The sequence below is a fragment of the Molossus molossus genome, unplaced genomic scaffold, assembly GCF_014108415.1.
Source record: "Molossus molossus isolate mMolMol1 unplaced genomic scaffold, mMolMol1.p scaffold_m16_p_14, whole genome shotgun sequence".
Lineage (NCBI taxonomy): Eukaryota > Metazoa > Chordata > Mammalia > Chiroptera > Molossidae > Molossus > Molossus molossus.
In genome coordinates, this window is record NW_023425349.1 from 57,056,155 (window position 1) to 57,072,512 (window position 16,358).

The 16,358-nt window shown below is 41.8% G+C and overlaps 2 protein-coding genes across 2 annotated transcripts in view; both read right to left on the minus strand.

Moving 5' to 3' along the window:
* LOC118629888 (prorelaxin-like) overlaps window positions 1–10,010 on the minus strand; it is an 84,362-nt gene extending 74,352 nt beyond the window's left edge. The window contains exon 1 of the mRNA XM_036261599.1: window positions 9,923–10,010. The gene's annotated coding sequence lies outside the window, so the exon portion shown is untranslated. The remainder of the gene's footprint in view (window positions 1–9,922) is intronic.
* Window positions 1–13,966, minus strand: part of PLGRKT (plasminogen receptor with a C-terminal lysine) — a 62,081-nt gene extending 48,115 nt beyond the window's left edge. The window contains exons 1-2 of the mRNA XM_036261593.1: window positions 13,853–13,966; window positions 9,923–10,009 (exon numbers count right to left, since the gene is read on the minus strand). Coding sequence (XP_036117486.1) covers window positions 9,923–10,003 — 81 coding nt within the window. The 5' untranslated portion in view covers window positions 10,004–10,009; window positions 13,853–13,966. The remainder of the gene's footprint in view (window positions 1–9,922; window positions 10,010–13,852) is intronic.
* Between the last annotated feature and the right edge of the window lie 2,392 nt (window positions 13,967–16,358).

Below are 16,358 nucleotides of genomic sequence, written 5' to 3' on the forward strand. Positions count from 1 at the left end.
ATGAGCCTGCTCATACTGCTTGCTGCCACATGAGTAACAAACTCTCCTGCCAGCATCCCTGAAACAGTAACAAGCTAACCTGTTAACTGGCCAGTAGGATAAATCCCAGACCCTTCACACGGCCTGTCTGTTTTAGTGACAAAACTGAGATGCTGATAGAACATGGCATTCTGAAAGAGCAAGGACAAGAGCCCTCATGGGCAGGTTATCAGATGTCAGAAGACTTTGAGATCTGGTAGGAAATGCCCTCACCTATGTGGTGGAAGGTGGAAGGGTAGAGTAAGGGTCTCTCACTGTCCTGTGTGTTAGATGAGGCTGGACAACAAAAGGTTGGGTCAAAACAGGTCACCCAGATGGTTCTTTGGCTGTGGCACATTCTCCTTGGGTGGGAGAAGGAAGGATGTTATCGTGAACAATGGGGCATCAAGTCCACACCTCAGCCCAAAGGTATTCAAGCGTGGCTGTGGCTGATGGGTCAAGGGGACCCCAAAGCTGAAATAATGTGTAAGCATTGAGGTTACAGACTGTGGGTAGACTACAGGCATTAGAAACCTGTTTGTCGAGCCTAGTGGTGGGCGGCCTGTGGACTGAGTGAATGCAAAGGCCTGCTTACTGCACCGAGCTGCTCTCTCCCTTCTCTCTGCCAACTTCAGCTGCTTCAGGGAAGAAGGCAGAGTGTTCTGGGGAACTTCAGGGTGGAGAGAGAGGGACTCAAATGTTTATGGTTCTGTTGGATGGAGGTACCCAAGTCTACTTATTCCAATGCAGATGGGTTAAGCACCAGGTTGGCCCAAAGTGCTGAGGACACAGGTGTGGATGAAAAAGAGGCCACAGCCCTGGCTGGTTTGGCTCAGCGGTTAGAGCATCGGCCTGCGGTCCAGAGATCCGGGTTTGGTTCCCGCTAGGGGCATGTACCTTGGTTGCAATTTGTCCCCGGCCCTAGTTGGGTCATGCAGGAGGCAGCCAGTCGATGTGTCCCTTTCACGTCGATGTTTCTCTCTCTCTCTCTTCCTGTCTTTCCCTCCCACTCTATCTAAACAAAAAATGGAAAAATGTCCTCGGGTGAGGATAAAAAAAAAAGAAAGAAAAAGAGGTCACATACTAAATCTGACAAGCTCAGGGGAGGCCTGCATGGCAGGCCTTACAAACTCAAGAAACTGAAAATAACCACATAGAATTGTCTGAACATAAGAATTCCTAACTAAAAGCGGGTGATGGTAGTAGTTACATCCTAAGCCAGTATCTTCCTTGACAAAGGTCAGTATTTACCTGTTTACCTTAATGGAGCCTGTTTATCATCTTTATGCACTTAAGATGAAATGTCAGAGTAATTGTCTTTTCCAAACCCACAGCACTGGAGCAGGAGACCACAGAATCTCTCATTGTTACTTGTTTCCCCAAATACCATCTCTATGTGCTGTAAATGGTAATTTTTAACTATCTTGTACCTGCCAATGCATTTTGCTTTTTATTGAATCCCCCAGATTTTCCTACTTTTCTTTCTTCTGCCCTCCTAATCTACCACCAATGGATTTCATGTAAACCTACTTACATTTATTCTAATGTATAAAATAAACTACAAAACTGCCAATTTTCGAGCATTTTCTAATCTGAGATTTTGCTTCCCAGCAATTGTCCTCAGTTTGGCTCAAATAAACTCAGAAAACTCCTCTACAGGTTTGAAGTTTTCTTACAACACACAGGGCAGAGCAATGGCACCAGCAGAAGCTAAAAGAATGATCTCCTGAACCCCCAAGCTCTCAGAGGCCAGGGGTGCACTCGGAAGGAAGCAGCACCCATACCGGTCAGGCACCAAAGAGCAAAAATCTTCCTAGCCCCTTTCCACTCCCCAGTTTCCCCAGCTTGCTGGGAGACAGAATAATCTGAAACTGCTAGGATAACCCATGAATTACCCACGTTAAACTCTTTGGTCTGTGTTCCCGGGGGGGGGGGGGGGAGTGCTGGAATTTAACTGATAGGGTTGAACAAAGTTTGCAGTGAGGAAGGGATATCGAAAGGGACGTTTGAGCTGCTTCAAGATCCTGCAGTTGCTTCCCATTATATAAATGTATCATGAAATTGATGTGTTACTTGCTTATATTGTGAATATGAATAGTGACAAGAGGACACCCTTCCACTCAGGGATTCCCTGACTCCTTCCAGTGGTTTAATAGAAAATAAATGGAATCCCAGCATGAAAGACAGAAAATCACAGCTGATCTCCAGAGAGGCCCCATACTGCAGTGTCACCTGCTTGACACAGGCACCAAATACGTCCTGTATTCGTTTCTAGGACTGCTGTAACAAAGAGGCACAAACTCAGTGGCTTAAGCAACAGAAATTTATTGTCTCAGTTCTGGAGTTTGGAAGTCTAAAATTATGGTGTCAGCAGGGTTCCTTCCTTGCGAGGGCTACAAGGGCAGGATCTGTACAGGCAGCGGTTTTCAACCTGTGGGTTGCGACCCCTTTGGGGGTCGAACAACTCTTTCACAGGGGTCGCCTGAGACATAACAGTAGCAAAATTCCAGTTATGAAGTAGCAACAAAAATAATTTTATGGTTGGGGTCACCACAACATGAGGGACTGTATTAAAGGGTTGTGGCATTAGGTAGGTTGAGAACCACTGTTCAGGCCTCTCTCCTTGGTTTGTAAATGGCCAACTTCAAATTCACATGGCATTGTCCCTGTATGCTATCTCTGTGTCCAAATTTACCCTTTTTATGGGGATGCCAGTCATATTGGATTAGGGCCCACTCTAATGACCTCATTTGATCATCTCTGTGAAGCCTCTATCTCCAAATAAGGTCACATTCTGAGGCAGTGAAGGTTAGGACTTTAACATATGAATTGTGTGTGTGGGGGGGTGTCACAATTGAATCTGTAATATACCCCTTTCAATTATGTGTGGCAGCTTTTGGCCTACTACAGCTCTCTTGTTAAAAATGAAAACGTGACCCATGGAAGTCTTGTAACTCTCAGGCCTGACATCTCCATTTTGGGGTGGGTTAACTAGGACAGGACAGCTACAAGGTAAGGGCCAGTCTGCTGGTCAAATTAAAATATATTTGAGGGTATGGCTGGCCTGCCCTGTTGTCATCTCAATTTTGCATAAAGTAGTAGCTATCCCTTTGGGAAAAACTTTATCCCATTCTGTCACTTGAAGCAAAGCTACTGGCTCAATAGGGCCCTTGGATTCACAGAGATTCTTCTAAGTGCCTGGGCCTATTTCACCTCTGATTCAGCTAAGTCGAAAACTGATGTTGCCCATAGCGCTCCTGCCAGTTTTACCTCAGCACCAGTTATGGAGGTCGCTGGGATCAGTAGGCAGAAGTCAAGGTTGTTCCAAAAGCTCTGGTCAATCAGGCTGTGGGGCAGGTTGTTGGGAGGCGCCTATGCCATAGGCCCTGAATGTTCCAGCAGACTCTTGCTGGTAGGCCAAGAATGCAAGGCCCAGACTGCTCTTAGTTCGGGCCATTTCTCTGGGCTGTGTTTGTAGTGTAGTGAACAACCTTGAGAAATAAGGTAACCCTCCCCAACTCCAGCAGCCCACCACTCATATAAAAGCAGTAGATTCCTTAAGCTCAGTATTCCTCAAATGTGCCATAAATGCACTGAATGCCCAGAACCCATTTAAACCCATCTTTTCATCTCTGTGAGACTTGAGGGCAATGGGGAATTGACACCAATTTCAAGCTCATGCTGCTTGCTGTGTTATGAGTAATTAAGTTCTCTGTCTCTGACATAGGTGTCTCCTGTATTCTACCAGCACCTGTGAAATAGTGACAGGCTGATTTGTTAGCTTGCAAATAGGGTAAAATCTCAGAACTTTCACAGACCCTGACTTCATGGGGACTGATGCAAGAGTAAAAGCCCTACAGTTTCCAGAGGTCTTGGACAAGGATTCTCTGAGTATGTGACATTCTTGGCTAGTCTGTGTGCCTAACATTGGTCTTTCCTGGTTTACCTTGCTCTGTTACAATGATTCAGTTCCCCATTCTTTCAGTTGTTCTAGTCCCCCAAATGACATCATTATCCTGCACAAGACACTCTTATCACTCTTTAGTAACAATACTAACAGCAGCAACAACTAATACTTACAGGGCAAGAACCATTGTTCTAAAGACTTGAGGCATTGTCAAAAATTAAAGACAAAGAGAGAATCCTAAAGGCAATAAGGGATAAGCAACAGGTTACCTACAAAGGAAACCCCATAAGGCTCTCAGCTGATTTCTCAACAGAAACACTACAGGTCAGAAGGGAGTGGCATGAAGTATTCAAGGTCATGAAAAACAAGGATCTGAATCCAAGACTACTCTATCCAGCAAGGCTATCATTCAAAATAGAAGGTCAAACAAAGAGCTTTCCAGACAAAAAAAAAAAAAAAAAAGGCTAAGAGAATATATTAACAACACCAAACCAGCACTGCAAGATATGCTAAAAGGACTGCTGTAATTAGTAGAAGAAATAGAAAGAAAAATATAACCACACTAAACAAAAATGGCAATAAATAAGTACATATCAATTATCACCTTAAATGTAAATGGTTTGAATGCTCCAATAAAAAGACACAGAGTAGCTGCCTGGATAAGAAAGCATGACTCACATATCTGTTGTTTACAAGAGACCCACGTCACAACAAAAGACTCACATAGGTTGAAAGTGAAGGGATGGAAAAAAATCTTTCAAGCAAACAGAAAGGAAAAAACAGCTGGGGTAGCAATACTCATATCTGATAAAGTAGATTTCAAAATGAAGGCTGTAACTAGAGACAAAGAAGGCCAATACATAATATTGAAAGGATCTATCCAACAGGAAGATATAACCTTGGTAAACATATATGCACCCAATTTAGGAGCACCAACATATATTAAAAATCTTTTGGCCCTGGCCGGTTTGGCTCAGCGGTTAGAGCGTCGGCCTGCGGTCCTGAGAGACCCGGGTTCGGTTCCCGCTAAGGGCGCGTACCTCGGTTGCAGTTTGTCCCCGGCCCTGGTCGGTTGTGCGGGTGGCAGCCACTCGATGTGTCCCTTTCACATTGATGTTTCTCTCTCTCCCTCCCACTCTACCTGAGCAAAAAATGGAAAAATGTCCTCGGGTGAGGATAAAAAAAAAAAAAAATCTTTTGGAGGACTTCAAAGGAGAAATCAACAGCAATACAATCATAGCAGGAGACTTCAACACCCCGCTGACATCACTGGATAGATCTTCTAGACAAAAAATTAACAAGGAAACACAGACTCTAAATGAAGCGCTAGATCAAATGGATTTCATAGATATCTACAGAGAATTACACCCCAAAGCTGCAGAATTCACATTCTTCTCAAGTGCACATGGGACATTCCCAAAGATAGACCACATGTTAGGATACAAACTAAGTCTCTACAAGTCCAAGAAGATTAAAATCATATCAAGCATCTTCTCAGATCACAATGGCATACAACTAGAAATGAATTGCAACAAGAACATGCAAAGACATTTGAACACATGGAAGCTAAATAGCATGTTTTCGAACAATGAATGGGTTACTGAGGAGATCAAGGAAGAAGTTAAAAACTTCCTGGAAACCAATGAAAATGAACACACAACAACACAAAATCTATGGGACGCAGCAAAAACAGTTCTGAGAGGGAAGTTCATAGAACTACAGGCCTACCTCAAGAAGCAAGAAAAATTTCTAATTGACTGTCTAACCTCACAACTTAAAGAACTAGAGAGCAAACAAAAAGAAAACCCCAGAGCAAGTAGAAGGAAGGAAATAGTAAAGATTAGAGCAGAAATAAATGACATAGAGACCAAAAAAACAATTCAAAGGATCAATGAAACAAAGAGCTGGTTTTACGAAAAGATAAACAAGATAGATGGACCCTTAGCTAGATTCACCAAGAAACCAAGAGAGAACCCAAATACACAAAATCAGAAATGAAAGAGGAGGAATAATAACTGACACTACAGAAATACAAAGGATTGTTAACAAATATTATGAACAATTGTATAGCAACAAATTTCTAGAAACACATAGTCCCCCAAAACTAGACTGGGAAGAGACTGAAAACTTGAAACCAATAACAACAAAAGAAATTGAAGATGTAATCAAGACTCTCCCAGCAAACAAAAGCCCAGGCCCGGATGGTTTCACGAGGGAATTTTACCGAACATTCAAAAAAGAACTAATACCCATTCTCCTCAAACGATTTCAAAAAATTCAAGAAGAAGGAAGACTTCCAAACTCATTTTATGGGGCCAGAATAATTCTAATTCCAAAACCAGAAAAAGACACTACAAAGAAAGAAAACTACAGGTCAATATCCCTGATGAACATAGATGCCAAAATCCTGAACAAAATACTAGCAAAACGAATCCAGCAATACATCAAAAATATTATTCACCATGACCAAGTGGGATTCATCCCAGGGATGCAAGGCTGGCACAATATTTGCAAATCAATAAATATGACACACCACACAAACAAAATGAAAGATAAAAATCATATGATCATATCAATAGACACTGAAAAAGCATTTGACAATATCCAGCACCCATTTCTGATAAAAACGCTCAGCAATCTTGAAATAGAGGGATCATATCTCGACATAATAAAGGCCATATATGAAAGACGTACAGCCAACATCATACTCAATGGACAAAAACTAATAGCATTTCCCTTAAGAACAGGAATGAGACAGGGATGCCCACTTTTGCCACTCTTATTTAACATAGTCCTGGAAGTCTTAGCCACAGCAATCAGACAGGAAGAAAAAATAAAAGGGATCCAAATGGGAAAGGAGGAAGTGAAACTGTCATTATTTGCAGATGACATGATACTATACATAGAAAAGCCCAGAGACTCCATCAGAAATGTACTAGACATAATAAATGAATTTGGCAAAGTAGCAGGATACAAAATTAACGTCACAAAATTGATGGCATTCTTATACACCAATGATGAACTCACGGAAAGAGAAACTAAAAAAAATCCATTTACCATCGCGGCAAAAAAATTAAGATACCTAGGAATAAACTTAGCCAAAGACATAAAGGACCTATTTGCAGAAAACTACAGGACATTGGAAAAAGAAATAGAGGAAGATATAAAAAAGTGGAAGCATGTACCTTGTTCATGGAATGGAATAATTAACATCACTAAAATGTCCATACTACCCAGAGCAATCTATATGTTGTTCAATGCAATCCCCAACAAAATAACAATGATATACTTCACAGAACTAGAAAAAATACTTCAAAAGTTCATATGGAACCAAAAAAGACCCCTAATAGCCACAGCAATCTTGAAAAAGAACAAAGTTGGAGGGATCACATTATCAGATTTCAGGTTATACTACAAAGCTACTGTAATCAAAACAGCCTGGTACTTGGCACAAGAACAGGCATATAGACCAGTGGAACAGAACAGAGAACCCAGAAATGGACCCAAGGCAATATGCTCAATTAATATTTGACAAAGGTGGCAAGAACATACAGTGGAGTAAGGACAGCCTCTTTAATAAATCGCGTTGGGAAAATTGGACAGCTACATGCAAAAAAATGAAACTAGACTATCAACTTACACCATACAGAAGAATAAACTCAAAATAGATAAAAGACTTAAATGTGACTCATGAATCCATAAAAATCCTAGAAGAAAATGAGGCAACAAAATTTCAGACATCATACACAGCAGAATTTTCACTGATACATCACCTAAGGCAACAGAAACAAAGGAGAAAATGAACACATGGGACTACATCAAACTCAAACGCTTCTGCACAGCAAAAGATACAATCATCAAAATGAAAAGGCAACCCACTGTATGGGAGAGCATAACTGCCAATGATATATCAGATAAGGGGTTAATTTCCAATATATAGAGAGTGCTCATACAACTCAACAAAAGGAAGACAAAGAACCCAATTAAGAAATGGGCAGAAGAACTAAACAGACACCTCTCCAAACAGGACATACAAATGGCCAAGAGACATATGAAGAAATGCTCAACATCACTAATCATCAGAGAGATGCAAATTAAAACAACAATGAGGTATCACCTCACACCTGTCAGAATGGCCACCATCAACAAATGATCAAACAACAAGTGTTGATGAGGGTGTGGAGAAAAGGGGACTCTAGTCCACTGCTGGTGGGAATGCAGACTGGTGCAGCCACTATGGAAAATAATATGGTGTTACCTGAAAATATTAAAAATAGAACTTCCATTTGACCCAGTGATCCCACTTCTAGGAATATACCCTAAGAAGCCTGAAACACCAATCAGAAAGAATATATGTACATGTTTGTAGCAGCACTATTTACAATAGCTAAGATCTGGAAACAGCCCAAATGTCCAGCAGTAGACGAATGAATAAAAAAGCAGTGGTACATATACACAATGGAGTACTATGCAGCTGTAAGAAAGAAAGATCTCTATCCTTTGAGACGACATGGAGGGACCTGTAAAGTATTATCCTAAGCGAAACAAGCCAAACAGAGAAAGACAAGTTTCATATGATCTCACTTATTTGTGGAATATAATGAACATAACAGTCTGAGGAATGGGGTAGTCCCAAAGTCGTGGAAGTGGGGTACAGACTGACAATCCCCAGAAGAGGCGGTTGTGGGAGAGAGATAAACCACAGAACTTATATGCATGTATGCATGAACAGTGGACATGGACAACAAAGCTGGGGACAGGGCAGGGAGTGAGCGGGAGGGCGGAATCAGTGGTGTGAAAAGGAGAAACATCTGTAACAAAAATAAATTAATTAATTTAAAGAAAAGAAAGGAATAAACGTAAAAAAATAAAAAATGATGACTCGAGGCATTGTTCTATACACTTTTTATACACTACCATCTTTGCTCCTCAAAATAACCCTATGAAGAAATACTTTCACCTCCACCTTACAGATTAGGAGACTGGGGCATAAGTCATACAGTTAGGGGCAGAGATGGGGTTCAAACCCAGACAATCTGGCTTTAGTCCTCACTTTTAACTATTCAGTATACTGCCTCACAGAAGGACCTTCTACTCTCAGAGCCATAATGAATCAGAGGCCTAGAGATCTTTATTTGAAATCTTAGGAAGATAATTCCACTAAACCATTTAACACTTCATTTTGATATACAACATTTAAAAATACTTTTTGACAACCTATATTAGGCAATTAAACAATCTTCTACTTTGCTTTGATCTTTTCTATCCAGCCTATGTATAAATCCAGTGTAAAGTTCTCATACTCTGTATTAGTTTCACAAATCATCAAATTTAATGGCTTAAAACAACAAAAATTTATTATTTTACAGTTCAGGAGGTCAGAAGTCCAAAAATGGGCTGGTGGGAGGCTCCTCTGGAGGCTCCAGGGGAGAATGTATCCTTGACTTCTCCATTTTCTAGAAGCTGTCTGTGTTCCTTGGCTCATGGTCCTTTACTCCACCTTCAAATCCAGCAGTGTAGCATCTTCAAATCTCTCTCTCTCCCCCTTCTCTGGCCTTCTTGCCTCCTTCTTTTCCTTATAAGGACCCTTGTGATTATATTGGGCCCATCTAGATAATCCAGGATAATCCAGGATCTTCTCCATCTCTAGCTCCTTAACTTAATCACATTTCAAAGTCCCTTTGACATGTAAGGAAAAATAATCACAGGAGATCAGGATACAGACAGCTTTGTGGGGTGGGGTATCATTCTGCCAACCCTATATTCTAAGCAGTTACCTCTTCCTATAGCATGGGAATTTTTACACAAATATCTGAATTGGAGATTTTAAAAAGCTCATTCACCAGATAATTATTAATCAATTTCTTCTTGGCTTTGAGGATGGAGCCCCAAGAGCATTTTACCCTTTGGGGTTAAAGAGAACATACTGCTGGAACACATATGTTAGAAACTTGAACCACTGTAACAACATAAAAGCTTAATTACTTAAAAATGTACCTGAAGTCGAGCATTCATAAGCATGAACTCCTGTTGGTTTTTCATGTTTTCATTCATAGATTTTGAAAATATAAACCCCATCTTGACCTGAAATATAATAAAAGCAAAGAGGTTTAAAACACTATATTCTACATGCATCCTCATATGCTCTACTTTGGGATATTGTGAACTTATGACAATGTAAAACAAAGAAAAGACTCTGACCTGGGAACACAGTGTAGATTGTAGTCCTTGCTCCTAACTAGCTGTCTGATCATGGGCAAACTTAACTGGTTTGACTGTCATTTACAAAGACCAGCTGATTGAACTAGATGACTTCCAAAATCTGCTAAGTATGTGGCTCCATGTTTCCTGATTTTGTTTCCCACTGTAAATCTTGAAGAACTGAATACTTAAAAACAAACAGAAAAAACCCTTTGTCTTATTGTGAGGGACAGGTTGGATACCATCTATCCTTTTACGTTCTGTATAGTTGGGTGATAGAATCTTTGTTTCTGAGGAAGGGTGATTCAGAAGATGCATCATGCATTTTGAGAACAGATTTTTCTGTGCTCCTTGCATTTGTGTTTTAGGAAGTTTGAAGTATCTCAAGGTTAAAAGGGTTAGTAATGTTTTAAAGGGTGAAGGTAAAAGCTTGCAAAAGGCGGAAACTGAAAAACGTGTTGCTTGATTGACCTTTGCTCAGCCTTCTGTTAAGGATTCTCAGATTATTCGCAAGACACTAAATCACCCAGCAGATGCAAGACGTGATACCAGACCAGTCCAACTGTGAAGTGGACAATGGGCCAGGCAGAGTACATCAGCAAGAACTGCTGGAAGCTAGAAGCAGAGTATATAACCTACACTTCAACTGTTATTTGGGGCTGACTCCTTTTCAGGCTCAGCTGCCTGCCCCCAGGAGCATGTAATAAAATTGTTTTGCTCTACACTGGCCTTGTGTTGCAGATGTGATCTCCCACTGGCTCAGACCTTTTAAAGTTCACTATATCAATACTCTTCTTGTAATCCCTGCCCCTCTCCTACATACCATCTATTTTCATCCACCCAGTACTAACATCCCTTAGCCATCCTCCTCTAACTTCACCTTTGTTCTCTTCAAGCTACTACTGAAGTTCTCAAGGAAGAAAACATAAGGATAATTAAATGTCCTGGGAAACACAATTTTTAAATGAATATATGATATTGTCTATTTTATTTATCTTAAGAAGTTCTTAAGTGGGTTGTCAATTCTTGGTAGGCCAGAACTCCAATTTCTTGTTCTTAATCCAATTGGGTAGGTACAGAAGCCCTTCAGTTATTGATTTTACTTTCAGAATGCAAAGCTCAAGGATGTTACAATTGCTCTACCCTCTTCAACAATGTTGCTGATTCTCTTTGGTAGGCTGTTGAGCAGGGTTGTGAACCTCGGGTCAGAGTGGTCAGTATTAATGCTTCTACCCAGGATTCACAGTATTCTGTGAGAAGCCACTGAGTTCCTATTTTCCATATCCCTATGGGGAAATCTTGGAGGGAGAGCATTTCACACCAATGGAATGAGTTATCCCTGCTAAAGGGGCTCCTGGTGAGTGGGAACTGCAAGCCAGTCTTCAGTGGCTTTCCTGTATTCTAGCCAGAGACACACCCTGAAATTACAGGGGTTTCTGATCCAGAGTCAGCTTTAATGTTGGGAATAGGAGGCCAGTCACTCACCAGAGAGAAGAGGCATCACCTTGAATAGGCCTGTGAGGTTATGAGGTTTCCCTCTGCCACTGCTCCACTCCATCCTGTGACCAGAGCTGGGAGACCACCCACTGAGAGTAGGGCTATATGGCATAAGTTCTCTCCTTTCTACAAACTCTGACAGCCCCATGCCAATTGTTTCCAATAGTAGACCAGAACTTGCCTGAAGGCAGAATCAATGTATTATCCATCTTGGCAGTCTCCATAGTGTCTCTTTCCCACAGAGTTTGCAGAAAGCAATGAGTGGTACTAGAGAAAGGGGTAGCCCAGGTCACTTGCCATTTCTTATTTTTCTTCTGCATATAGGAGTGTATAATTGAATTTTTACATACGTTGCAAACATTTATAAAGAAAACAATTGTGCTCTAATCCATTCCTACACACACACACACACACACACACACACAGAGGGAGAGAGAGAGAGAGAGAGAGAGAGAGAGAATGTCACAGACCTGTGTCTCTTACAGTACTCCTATTTATGAAGGAATGGGATCTTCCCTGAAGTACAGGGAGAGTCCTCATGTCAGCCATTTAGGGAAGAGAAACTATCTGGAAAGTTAGGATTTAGTTTTACCTTTTTCTGGGCCTTGCTTTCTTGGGCATAGATTGTAGTTTGGATGCTAGTCTACACTTCCAAGGTTTAAAGCTAGAAGCCAAGCCAGGAGATGGGCTTCCCCGTGGTCCTCAGGGGAGATCACACCTGAAAATGGGTGCACCACACCTTGCAAACTGCACCCTAGAGTTCAGTATTTTCAACATTTCCCACCCTAACAAAGCCATTTTCCAAAGTCTGGAAAGTTTCTTAGAGTGTTCAGAATACTCTCAATCTTCTCTGTCCCTCTCAAAAAATATACATTAGAAAAATGATGACTATAGTTCATACTGATATATGATATATAGGAAAGTTGTTATGAGAATAAATCCTAATAGTTCCCATCACAAGGAAGAAAAGTTTTTCTTTTCTTCTTTATTTTCTTTTCATTGTATCTGTATGAGATGATAGATGTTAGCTGAACCTATTGTGGCGATCACTTCACAATATATGTAAATCAAAATCCATCATGCTATGTGCCTTAAACTTATACAGTAATGTATGTCAGTTATTTCTCAATAAAGCTGGGGAAAGAGAAGAAAATAAGGAAGAGTGATCTTGCAAAAAGGATAACTGAATTCACTAAACTGTATAAGTCTTTCAAAAATTCCAAAACTATCATTGGTGACAAATTTCTTGATACTTAAAACTTAGACACCAGTGTGTCTCAGAGGGCTGAGAATGCTGATTTGAGTTCCTAATGCCTGCTTTTTTCCGTTGATTACTCCTGAGACCTTAAAAAGGGCTGTTTAATACTCCAGCCCTGTCTCAGTGTGCTATAGATTACAATGCGAAGGGACATTTTTTTCATCCTCACATGAGGACATTTTTGCATTTATTTTCACACAGAGCGGGAGGAAGAGAGGGAGGGAGAGAGAGAAACACCGAGGAGAGAGTGGCTGCCACCCACAGGACCCCAACCCAGTTGGGGTCAAACTGCAACCAAGGCACGTGCCCTTAGCGGAAACCGAAACCGGGACTCTCTGGTCCACAGGCCAATGCTCTAACCACTGAGCCAAACCGGCCAGGGCAGACGGGACATTTTTGAGGAGTGTTGGGGCTGCGACTTCCAGACACCCCTGGGAACCTGGATTTGATTTTACTTGTTAAAAAAAAAAAAAAAAAAGATAATCCCATAATCCACAACCTGTCATCCAAATTTCTGCAGTGACTCACTTCCTGATCAAATTACACATTACCTACATATAGACTGGTTGCATAAGTACAATCATTTTCAATGAGTCGTTGCGTTCCACTTCCCCTGCAAATTCCAGCCCATAACCCACAGCTTCCGGAAGGTTTTCCCTAATTTAACTGCACCCGCCCTTCATGGACCTTACTGTAACTTGGGTATTTCCTGAATGGTAGGCTCATTTCTGTTGATAACGCTCTGTATACTCTCCCAACTGGATTACGGTAGAAAGGGATTCTTTCCGAAACCAGGTTGGAGATACCCGTTTCCAGTAGGGGCGGGACGCGAGCCGAGGGCGGGCGCTCCCACGGAGCGTGCGCGGCGCGGCCCTGCGCGCCCGGCCGGCAGCTCGGCGCCGGGAGCCGCGGACCCGCGCTCTCCACCCACCCGTGGCCGGCCTGGTCCGGAAAGGCTGGCGCTAACTCACTGGGCAGAGGGCGGCGGAGGAGCCGAGACGCGGTGATCGCCGAAGGGGCCTCAGGCTTCGGGTCCCCTAGACCACCGCAGGAACCGGGCCTCGCCTCGCAGATTGGCAAGCTGACAGTGGACTCCGACCCTCAGCCAATCAGCGCAGCCCTTGACTTCCTTAAAGGGCGCGCGCGTATGACCGAGGCCTACTGAGTTCTGCACCTGGCGCCGGGAAAGGGCAGGTCAAAGAGGCAAATTCCAAACAGTAGTGTCTGAGCTGTCAGATTTTGAGGGGAGGCAGAGGAAGCAGAATGACAGTCTCACTTAAAGGCTTCAGTGAGCTTTGTCAATAACCCATGTATAAGAGAATCCGTGCTCCTGCGCCATGCCAAGTAAGCCTTGATACACTTTAATGAGATTATCTTACGTTATTCTCCAGATATAGTTTCAACCACCACGTTGGATCCGTTTCCAGGAAGAGAATGTATCTCGTGAGAGGTTGTCACTTAAACATATAATCCTCAGTTATAAACATTTTTAACGGCTATTCTACTTGTGGAATAGGTTTAATGTCGAGGGTGGACAAGAAGCCAGAAGATGAAGGAGACAGGTCAGTGAGACAAATGGAAAATATCCAGCACACCTCTCCTACCACCTTGGGTTTATCATTTTGGAAGTCCTACTTCAAAGGAAAAAAATGCTACTACTAGAGGGCGCAGCCATGGTTTATTGAATTGGAAGCTGAAATTGCCCCCTGATTATTTTGGTTTCTCACAGTGATAGAATTGAGATGACTGATCCCAATTACTGAGAGGAAATTGGATTGCAGCTATACAATGAAGGCAAGGGGAACTGTATATGCCACCCAGGGATTCACTGGGAACTTCTTTATACTCCCATCTGCAATAATAATGATCATTAGATAACTGCAGTAACCTGATGAAGTCAGGACCACTTAAATTTTAGAACATGCAAAAATTAAAGTGTTGCATTGCCACACCAGGTAAAAAATCCTGATCTACCAAGGTAGTGCATAGGGCAAGGGAAACATAAGTGAATAAATATAGTATTTATTCATAGTATTTTTGCAAAATTCTAATTTTTAGCCTAACAACAAGATGTAGAGACACATAACTCTGCATATAAAATGTTAACGGGTTGAACTTCCCTGCCCCTCTTTCCCTGTACTTTGTATAAAGAGTAGTGGTGGAGCCCTGGCCAGTTTGGCTCAGTGGTAGAGCATCGGCCTGCGGTCCAAAGAGACCCCGGTGTGGTTCCCGCTAAGGGCACATACCTCGGTTGTGGTGTGTCCCCGGCCCTGGTTGGGTTGTGCGGGTGGCAGCCACTCGATGTGTCCCTTTTGCGTCGATGTTTCTCTCTCTTCCTCCCCACTCTATCTGAACAACAACAAAAAAATTATTTTGCATTATAGCATAAGGATTTTTATGTTAAAGAGCATTCATATGTACCATTTTAAAAGGTGTCAGAGTTCCAGGAAGTATGTATACAGTTTCGGTTGTTGGATATTTCTGTTTTTTTTTTGCTATTGTCAACAATATTATAATGACCATATGTGTGTGTGTGTGTGTGTGTGTGTGTGTGTGTGTGTAGGAAATACTGAGTTAAATCCATTTTAAAAGGTGTCAGAGTTCCAGGAAGTATGTGTACAGTTTCGGTTGTTGGATATTTCTGGGTTTTTTTGCTATTGTCAATAATATTATAATGACCATATATATATGTGTGTGTGTGTGTGTAGGAAATACTGAGTTAAATAGTATAAATATTTTAGAGAGAATTGATGTAGAATCCTCAACTCATTGAAAGTCTCCTATCCCAGGAAAGGAAAATTACTCAGTATTTCCCTGTATATCCATAAAGCACTTTAAAACAAAACAAAGGTTTTTTTGTTTTGTTTTGGTTTTTAATTCTCGAGGATATTTTTCCATTGATTTTTCAGATAGAATGGGAGGGAAAGAGAGAGAGAAAGACAGAGAGAGACAGAGAGAAACATCTGATGTGAGAGAAACACATAGACTGGTTGCCTTCTCGCATGACCCTGACCAGGGCTAGGGATCAAACCTGCAACTGCGATGTGTGCCCTTGACCGGGAATCAAACCCAAGGCTCTTTGGTTCGAAGGCTGATGCTGTAACCGCTGAGCAAAACTAGCCAGGGTAAGTTTTTGAAAGTTTAAGACATGCTTAGAGGTATGTCTTTTTCATAGAGATGCTTTGTCAAGAAGTGTGAATTTCTCCATTAATGTGAGAACCAGGGTTTAGCCAAAAACTGCAGTCTGTGATGGAGGGCAAGTAGTTCACAGTGTGTGAGGCTGAGGCTAGAAGATCTTCCGTCTTCTCTGGAATAGTGTTTCTCATGCTCTGGGGAACATGGTCTGAATTTTAACCTTACACTTCAATCATGGGACACACCTGTAGCCTGAACATGATCTGAACCAGCAGAGTATTACAGAGCTTTGTACAAACCTTGTCTGGATTTGTCCCACTCCTCAACAGTGACACCAAGTGG